General features: G+C 43.1%; 1 protein-coding gene across 5 annotated transcripts in view; it reads left to right on the top strand.

Moving 5' to 3' along the window:
• Positions 1 to 10,000, top strand: part of astn2 (astrotactin 2) — a 579,161-nt gene that overhangs the window by 181,438 nt on the left and 387,723 nt on the right. For all 5 annotated transcript variants that reach the window (XR_015489895.1, NM_001442877.1, XM_087251058.1 and 2 more), the window contains 1 exon segment: positions 7,044 to 7,443. Coding sequence is in view for 4 of the 5 variants with exons in the window: in NM_001442877.1 (NP_001429806.1) it covers positions 7,044 to 7,443 (400 nt within the window). In the remaining variant the exon portion in view is untranslated.

Below are 10,000 nucleotides of genomic sequence, written 5' to 3'. Positions count from 1 at the left end.
ATGGCTCTTGTCAATGGGGATAAAAGTATAATACGTCTAGCCCCACAGTGTGTCTGTTAGAGATTCAGAAGAGCTATCTGTCACAAAATGACCAGAATGTTAACCAGATGGACATCATGAGGCACATCTTTGCCCCTGGGTCACTAGTCGCTTTGGTCTGGGGGCATTTGTTGCAGTCTGATGTATAATACACTCTTTTTTCCACTCAACATAGCAGTTGGGTTGTGTTATTATAAGTAGAATAGAATTATTTATAAAAACAGTATACCTACACATAATAATATTAACGATGTTGTGCCATATGTTTGTTTTTACCATACCTTTATTTTACATATACCCCTGCTGAAAAATCCAGCTCAAACCAGCCTAGGCTGGTTGGCTGGTTTTAGCCGGTTGACCAGCCTGGTTTTAGAGGGGTTTTGACCATTTCCATGCTGGTTTCCAGCTGTAAAGTTTATTTACAGACCAGCCAAATCCAGCTAAAACCAGCTTGACCAGCCTGGTTTAAGCTGGATATAGCTGGTTTTGGCTGGACTCCAGTGGCGTAGCGCAAAATGCGGAGGCCCCCCTGCAGGGATCGCTGACGGGGCCCCCTGATGAAGTTTGGGGGGGGGGATGGATGCGTCATACGTCAATTTGCATATCACTGACGTCATCACGTTCTACCGTTTCTGTTTGTTTAACAGCCTATGGTTAATGAAGGGGTATTTATAATTGCACTACACTTTATATAAGCATGTTTATTTAACTAAATTTATTGCTGTTTGAATACAGTATATCATTATAGATGTGTAGTGAATGTGCAGTAATCTCTCATATGTAATAAACTCAGACAAGTTCAGAAACTGTCACTAAAATATCTGTGATTGTGTACAAGAAAAGAATAAACTGTCCTATTAAATTGTTAAAATAAAGGAGAAGTAGATCGGTTTGACTGTACAAGGGAAATACCTTCACACTGCCTGTGCTAAATCATTTGTCGTCGGTACGCAGAGGGGTGATCTGCTCTCGGGCTGCAGGTGGGAGAGGCTGCTGTACGAGGACTGACTGGGCCGCCTGTCAGTGCTGTGAGGCGGGGGAGGGGCCGGCGGCATCACACGCAGCTCGTTGAGAAGAGTAGGGACGGTACAGTATGGACAAATGACAGTCTAAAAAAATCTCCAATAACACACAAAAAAGTCGCTAGATTTGTCGCTAGGGGGGTCTGAAAAATCGCTAAATCTAATGACAAAGTCGCTAAGTTGGCAACATTGGCGGCAAGCAATCAGAATGAAGTAGTTCACCGCTTGAGAGGTGTTCAGAGAACACAGACCTGTAAACTTTGGTTCCGACCACAGTTGTTCCCAAGAGTTTGATCATTGCGGTTGCCGGATCATCAATTATTGAAAATCGCGACGACGCGGGGCCCCCTAATCACGCGGGGCCCCCCCGCGGTGCGTGCCCTGCGGGCCCGTCCGCTACGCCACTGCTGGACTCCCAGCTTGGCTAGGCTGGTCAAGCTGGTTTTAGCTGGTCATCTAATCTGGTCACCAGCCTGAAAGTGGCCACAAGCCCTCTAAAACCAGCCTGGTCGACCAGCTAAAACCAGCCAACCAGCCTATGCTGGTTGAAGCTGGATTTTTCAGCAGGGACAGAATCGTGAGAAAATCGTGATCTTTATTTTAAGCAAAAAAATTGCGATTCTCATATTAGTCAGAATCGTGCAGCTCTAGTGTGAAGATACTAGATGTGCAGCACCTGAAACTATGAATACTGGAAGCCTGTGCTGGCATTTCTCCTGCGGTGTTGCTACCAGTGTGTGAAGAGGGTTGCATTGACAATCCAACACAACGGGCAGCACATTGAACACATTTTATAAGTGATCAGAAACTTGTAAACAACTCATGAAAGAATAAAGTTACGTTAAAACCAAGCACACCATTGTTTTTTGTTTTTCTTGAGAAATTCCCAATAAGTTTGATGTGTCACATGACCCTTTTCCTATTGAAAATAAAACTGAAGCTGCGTCCCAAATGGCACACTATACAGTATGCACTCATGCACTATGCACTTATGCACTTACCCACTCAACAGGATAGTATATGTATATAGTGGCGTCCCAAATGGCACACTAATGTTTTTTTACTAAGCGGAAATTCAAACCGTTTCCCTGATGACATTTGACGGTCGCTAAATCAGTGAAATAAATGACTGAGGTATCAAGTAATACCTGCCGCGAGTATTGCCGCATTCACCATCGGGAGGCGCTATAATCACTCTCGTAGGAGAATTTTGCTTTCACAATCCAAAATAAATAAAGTAATCCAACATGTGCTGATAGCTCCGCCCCTTCCGCTACATAAGCAAACCTGCGGTCGTTGAGTGTGTGAAGTGTCCATCATTACACACTTCATTTTAGCGGCTGAATGAGTGCATCATCCGGGTCATTAAAGTGCACTTATTATTTTTAGAGTTTTCAGTGTGAATGCACTACTTACACTATTTATACTAGAAAAAGGCGTAGAATAGTGCACAAGTATGCGATTTGGGACGCAGCTAAAAGTTGGATCCAAGATGGCTGACTTCAAAATGGCCACCATGGTCACCACCGTGAGGGCAGCATGACTGTATTTAGCCTAGAACGCCACTTAAGCTTGCACCGCTGCTGCTAATAGCACTAAACTTTTCTGATTTTGATCGTGATACAATAATGTGCACCTTTTGTAAAGCTGCCTTGAATCGATAATTATTGTAAAAAGTACCAAACAAATAAATTTAATTTAATTTAATTACGTGAGGCAGTAGCGAAGTGGGTAGCACGTTCGCCTCACAGCAAGAAGGTCGCTGGTTCGAACCTCGGCTCAGTTGGTGTTTCTGTGTGGAGTTTGCATGTTCTCCCTGTCTTCGCTTGGGTTTCCTCCGGGTGCTCCGGTTTCCCCCACAGTCCAAAGACATGCGGTACAGGTGAATTGGGTAGGCTAAATTGTGTGTGTGTGTGTGTGTGTGTGTGTGTGTGTGTGTGTGTGTGTGTGTGTGTGTGTGTGTGTGTGTGTGTGTGTGTGTGTGTGTGTGTGTGTGTGTGTGTGTGTGAGGATGGTTTCCAGAGATGGGTTGCGGCTGGAAGGGCATCCGCTGCGTAAAAACTTGCTGGATAAGTTGGCGGTTCATTCCGCTGTGGCAACCCCGGATTAATAAAGGGACTAAGCCGACAAGAAAATGAAAGAATGAATAATTTAATTACAAATCTGTACAGTTTCTTTATTATACAAACACACACACACACACACACACACACACACACACACACAACTCCCTCCCTAAGAGCACTCTCTCAACAACAACATTTCATTTCAACTCACTCGCTAGCCTTTAAGTGGAAGCCTCCTGGAAATACACGGCGCAGCAGAACCTACTTATTTGCATGGCGTTGGGTTTTATTGTTTCGAGTAATGTTTCATGTTTGAGGTAATTAAAACTATTACACTGCTAGCTTTTATCTCAGCGCTCAGCGCCGCTCTCTTTAGCACAAGCGCAGATTTAAGAGTGTTACACACGAGCGGCTCGAGAGAGGAGAAATCTTTGATGTCCCTGACACACCGTGAAATGAGACAAACCATGGAGCAATGAATCTCCGGCTGTTTTATGCGTTTTGTACCTTCAGGCCAGACACTCCAAGCCGGAGAAGGAACAAGCCAAGTTCAGTGGCTCCTACAAGATATCGAAAATAAGAGCAGCGTTTGAAGTCGGTGGCCGTGCATCATGCATTACTTTAGCTTAAGCAAAATACATGCTTAATTCAGTACCGCTCGCTCACCTGTCAAGAGAGACTTAGCCAGTCCCTTTCAAAGCATGCCAGTTTAGTAGATGGCCAGCGGGAAGGTCAAATGGCAACTGCTTTCTAATCATGCAGCGGCTCTCTGCATGAATAGGGAAACACCAAGCATTTCCATGTCAAATAAGCTTATAAACACTGGATCACTTTTGTTTATTCCAACATGCATTTTGAAGTGAGGATCAATACGTTGATTAGGATACTATTTAGCCTACAGGGCCACTGTAGTGCAGTACACTGCAAAAAATGCTTTTCTTACTTAGTTTTTTTGTCTTGTTTCTAGTCCAAATATCTAAAAATGCTTATATCAAGAAACATTTTCTAGGCAAGCAAAATATATTGTCTTATTTTCAGAAATAATATCCCAATATTAAGGGAGTTTTTCCTTGAAACAAGCTAAATAATCTGCCAATGGGGTAAGCAAATTAATCTTGTTTTTCCTTTTGACATAAGATTGTTTTGCTTACCCCATTGGCAGATTATTTAGCTTGTTTTGAGGGAAAACTCACCTAATTTTGGCATATTATATCTTAAAACAAGACAGTATGTTTTGCATGTCTAAAAATTCTTCTTGATTTAAGAGTTTTTAGATATTTGGACTAGAAACAAGACAAAAAAAATCTAAGTTAGAAAAGCATTTTTTGCAGTGTAATCAAACATGCTTGAAGCAGATAAACAAAGTATCACTATAAACCTCCAGGCAAGTGTGTTAAAGTAAGTTAGTCCCTTTATTAATCTGGGGTCGCCACAGTGGAATGAACCACCAACTTATCCAGTACGTTTTTATGCAGCGGATGCCCTTCCAGCCGCCACCCATCTTTGGAAAACATCAACAAACACTCATTCACACACACTATGGACAATTTAGCCTACCCAATTCACCTCTATCGCATGTCTTTGGATTGTGGGGGAAACCGGAGCACCCAGAGAAAACCCACGCGAACGCAGGGAGAACATGCAAACTCCACACAGAAACGCCAACTGAGCCGAGGATCGAACCAGCGACCTTCCTGATGTGAGGCAACAGTACTACCTACTGTGCCACTGCTTCGCCTCGAGAGATAGTTATGTCATCGCTTGCTTACCCGTTACTATTTCTATTCCTGTTTGTGTTATTGTTCTATTTAACAAAAAATAACAGGCCACTTTATTAGGTACACTTGTCCAACTGCTTGTTAACACCAATCTCCCGCTCTCCCTCAGGAAGCCAATACGGAAGTAACTAAAACTGCAATTCATCCAAAATTCCGCTAGTCTTAGCCGCTCCTGGCTCCAAAATTGAGCAGATTTCTATTGAGCCCACTGTTAGACTGGCCAACTTTACAGCAGAAAAAAAAGGTGTTTACAGACTGGTACAAAAAAGATTTTGGTTAATACAGCTAATATTACCCTTCATAACAACTGTGAGGGGGTGATTTTTTTTATAACTCATCCGTTTCCTTTATATTAAGTTATATTAAGTTTGCATAATTAAGGGCGTGGCCACTTGAGTGACAGCTAGGTCTCGTTGGTCGCCGTCACCTCAGCTGAATCCTGCAGATTAGCCACTGAACTCGGCATATTCATCGTATTTCTGTGTTGTTTCTTGTGTTATTTCCTTTTGGACTTGTTTCCTACAATTATTAGATGGCATGGCATGCTGTGTGCACTTAATTGTGCTCACAAACCATTCACGTGGCCTCCGTTTCCCATGTGAGTAAAGTTATATACTTATCTACCATCTCTATACATGTGTTTGTTTTATTTAAGATCATTTATGGTTTATATTTAGAGCTGTAATGCACTGCAGAATCTGACAGATTGATTAGCTGTAGGCTCTAGAACAGTCATCTGAAGCGTTGTCATACAGTGTTATGCTGGATTTCATCAATAGTCTTACATTAAGGGTGCTTTCACACCTACACTTTTGTTTCGGAACGTGTCTTGTTTGCCCAGTTAGCGCGGTTCGTTTGGCATATGTGAACAGGGCAATCGCGCTCTGTTCCGCGCCAAAGTAATAGCTCCGAGATCGCTTGAACGAGGTGGTCTCGGCTCGATTGAAACGAACCCTGGAGCGGTTCGATTGCAATGAGAAAGCGATCCGATCCGAGCGCGGTTATATCACAGTGTTTTATGGATATGGAATAGGCTTACGGCTATATGAAGAGAGAATTATGAGTGGGGCGGGAAGTTTCGCGAGTCTCCGGATGCCCGCAAACGAGTGATGATCTCCCGGTAATCTCGCGTCTCTCTCCCAGTCCTCAAATAGGCATCGTCGCGCACCCTTCTCACCCCTCCCCACCGCATCTCTCCTCAGACACGTCGCGTGCGCGCACCCTGTCAATCACCACCAAACCAGCACCTCTCCTGACAGCTTAGCGGGACGCTGCAAAATAAACCCTGACACTCTGACCAATGTGAGGAAAGTTTACTCACACGTGACTTGTTTTAGCTCTTTTGGTCCGATTAGAAACTTTGCAGTGTGAAAGCGAACCCCTCCAAGAGCAAAGAGCAACAATGTAACAATTGTAATCTCTGTTTCGGAACAACTGAATCCATTCACAGGAGTGAAAGCACCCTTAATAACACAGACTATATCTGAAGTGTTTGGAAGTAATTCGCGTTTTGCTCCTGTTGAAAAAAACTCATAAGAACAATGTTTAGTGGCTCAATGTATTACAGCAGTGTTTTAAAAGTCTAAACACTTTATTGATATAGTGTACAACCAAGCACAAGTGGTCAGAACACAAACGAGTCGCAGGTGATAAAGTATTAAGCGTTTCTCCCAAAGTAAAGTGTGTCTGAACCAGCTCCAAGCTAAATGCCAGCAGTTGTCTGTAGCTCCGCCCACTCTCCGCCTCTTTGCCCTTGTTTGGTCGACGTGGTCAAGACGATCTGCTGCAGTTCAAAGCGAGCATCAGAATGGGGAGGAATGGGGATTTAAGTGACTTTGAACGTGGCATGGTTGTTGGTGTCAGACGAGCTGGTCTAAGTATTTCAGAAACTGCTGATCTACCGGGATTTTCACGCACAACCAGGGTTTACAGAGAACCAGCAACCTTATTGCTGTGAGATGATGGTGCTAAGCCACTTTGCCACCCCTTATAGATAACTAAAACTTCTCGATTTTACTCTCACAGGATGTTTTAAGTGTCTTCTTGAAGCAGTTTCATGGCTATAAATTGAGGATCGTTGATTATGAAAAGACACTGTGTGTATTATTTTGACGTTTCTCTCCTTTTTTCTCCCCCAGGGTGGTCTGATCGCTCTCCTGTTACTCATCTTGCTTTTTACACTGGTACTCTACACTCGCCAGCGCTGGTGCAGACGCCGCCGGGCCCCGCAGAAAAGCGCCAGCACTGAAGCCACACACGAGATCCACTACATCCCCTCCGTCCTGCTTGGACCGGCTCAAAACAGGGACAGTTTCCGCGGAGCCAGACCCCTCCAGCACAGCTCCGTCATCGGGATGCCCATCCGGGAAACTCCCATCCTGGATGATTGTGATTGTGAAGAGGACGAGCAGCCGGGACATCTGCTGGATGGTAAAGCACGTCTGGATGATGACCTGTGCAGCCAGGGCACACATAACATGGACAGTTTGGGGAAAGTGATGGGGGAAGCCAACCACAAACACAGTCTGGATAACAGAGGTGAGTAACTGATCGCTATCCGCTTTTGGGAATGCATGTGGAAGGTTGATATGTCATGATCTGAACGTTTACTGAAGCTTGCTGCATTTTGTTCATTGCTATGACTTGGCAAGTAGAGGCTTTTGGAAGTAATTTTGGATCTGTGGTTCGGTTTGGAGATTGAGGCTGAAGGAGAATGTTGAAAACCTGTAACCATTGACTTCCGTAGTTGTTTTTCCTGCTATGGACGTCAGTGGTTTTCAGCTTTCTTACTATGAGACACTTTTGGAAGTAATTTTGGTTTTGGAGATTTGGGATGTACAATTTTACAGGTTAGATTTAAATTGTGTTGTGTTATAGAGCAATATACTGAAAAAAATTGCTTGAGAAGACACTAGAGGCCATGGTCTTTAGCCTCCTTGTTAGAGCAACCGACTCCCATACAAAGAATCTCCCATTCAATCTCAGCTCAGACCGGGTTGGGTGCAGTAGGACTGGTGGTGGGTTACATGTAAGGGCTCGTCTGGGATGGGAGTGAGGTTAAGGGACTGTCTAGTGACAGTATTAAATAGCCCTGTTTTAGGCCAGACGTCTATGTTTCTTCTATTAGACGCCTTTTAAACACAAAATTGGAATTACACAAATGTTCATAGTGAGTTGTGTTTACGTTGATCTCATCACATTTAAAGACAATTTATACGACTCATCCATGATGAAAAAGTGCTTACCCTCATTAGCATTTGAGTGTACAGGTAAAAAAAGTAATTAAAAACTAGCCAACAGCACTGTCGGCTGTGAAAAACTAGCTTAGATCGCCATCTACTGAGAGCTGTTAAATACTAGCTTAGAGTGCCATACTGTTAAACATTTGCCTTTAACACCACTACTTTTAAAAGTAGTTTAGAGCACCATCTGCTGTTTAAAAACTAGCTTAGAGCGCCATCAACTGTTAAAAATTTGTCTACAGCACCATCTGCTGTTAAAAACTAGACTAGAGCTCTATCTACTCTTAAAAACTAGCTTAATGCACCTGCTGCCTAAAGTTAAAAACTAACCTAGAGCGCCATCTGTTGTTAAAAACCAGCCTAGAGTGCTGTCTACTGTTAAAAACTAGCATAGAGCGGCATCTACTGTTAAAAACTAGCTTAATGCACCTGCCGTCTACTGTTAAAAACTAGCCTAGAGCGCCATCTGCTGTTAAAAACTAGCATAGAGTACCATCTGTTGTTAAAAGAGCACTGTCGACTGTTAAAAACTAGCATAGAGCGCCATCTACTGTTAAAAACTAGCTTAATGCACCTGCCGCCTACTGTTAAAAACAAACCTAGAGTGCCATCTGTTGTTAAAAACTAACCTAGAGCGCCATCTACTGTTAAAACCTTGTCTAGAGCACCATCTGCTTTTAAAAATTAGCTTAATGCACCTGACGTCTACTGTTAAAAATTTACATTGAGCGCCATCTGCTGTTAAAAACTAGCATAGAGTGCCATCTGTTGTTAAAAACTAGCCTAGAGCGCTGTCTACTGTTCAAAAGTAGCCTCCACGCCATCTACTGTTAAAACTTGGCTAGAGCACCCGACTCCCATACAAAGAATCTCCCGTTCAATCTCAGCTCAGATCGGGTTGGGTGCAGTAGGACTGGTGGTGGGTTACATGTAAGGGCTTGTCTGGGATGGGAGTGAGGTTAAGGGACTGTCTAGTGACAGTATTAAATAGCCCTGTTTTAGGCCAGACGTCTATGTTTCTTCTATTAGACGCCTTTTAAACACAAAATTGCTTAGTGGGTGGCTATTGGCCAACTGAGATTTTGGAATTACACAAATGTTCATAGTGAGTTGTGTTTACGTCGATCTCATGACATTGAAGACAATTTATACGACTCATCCATGATGAAAAAGTGCTTACCCTCATTAGCATTTGAGTGTACAGGTAAAAAACGAATTAAAAACTAGCCAACAGCACTGTCTGCTGTGAAAAACTAGCTTAGATCGCCATCTACTGAGAGCTGTTAAATACTAGCTTAGAGTGCCATACTGTTAAACATTTGCCTAGAGTTCCATCTACTGTTAAAAGTAGTTTAGAGCACCATCTGCTGTTTAAAAACTAGCTTAGAGCGCCATCAACTGTTAAAAATAGTAGTTTAGAGTGCCGTCTGCTGTTTAAAAACTAGCTTAGAGCGCCATCTAATGTTAAAAATTTGCCTAAAACGCCATCTACTGTTAATAGTAGTTTAGAGCGCCATCTACTCTTAAAAACTTGTCTACAGCACCATCTGCTGTTAAAAACTAGACTAGAGCTCTATCTACTCTTAAAAACTAGCTTAATGCACCTGCTGCCTAAAGGTAAAAACTAACCTAGAGCGCCATCTGTTGTTAAAAACCAGCCTGGAGTGCTGTCTACTGTTAAAAACTAGCATAGAGCGGCATCTACTGTTAAAAACTAGCTTAATGCACCTGCCGTCTACTGTTAAAAACTAGCCTAGAGCGCCATCTGCTGTTAAAAACTAGCATAGAGCGCCATCTACTGTTAAAAACTAGCTTAATGCACCTGCCGCCCACTGTTAAAAACGAACCTAGAG

The sequence above is a fragment of the Danio rerio genome, chromosome 5 (genome assembly GCF_052040795.2).
Source record: "Danio rerio strain M-AB ecotype USA chromosome 5, GRCz13ab, whole genome shotgun sequence".
Lineage (NCBI taxonomy): Eukaryota > Metazoa > Chordata > Actinopteri > Cypriniformes > Danionidae > Danio > Danio rerio.
The sequence above is the reverse complement of the archived record's forward strand: the minus strand, read 5'-3'. Positions and strand labels throughout refer to the sequence as shown.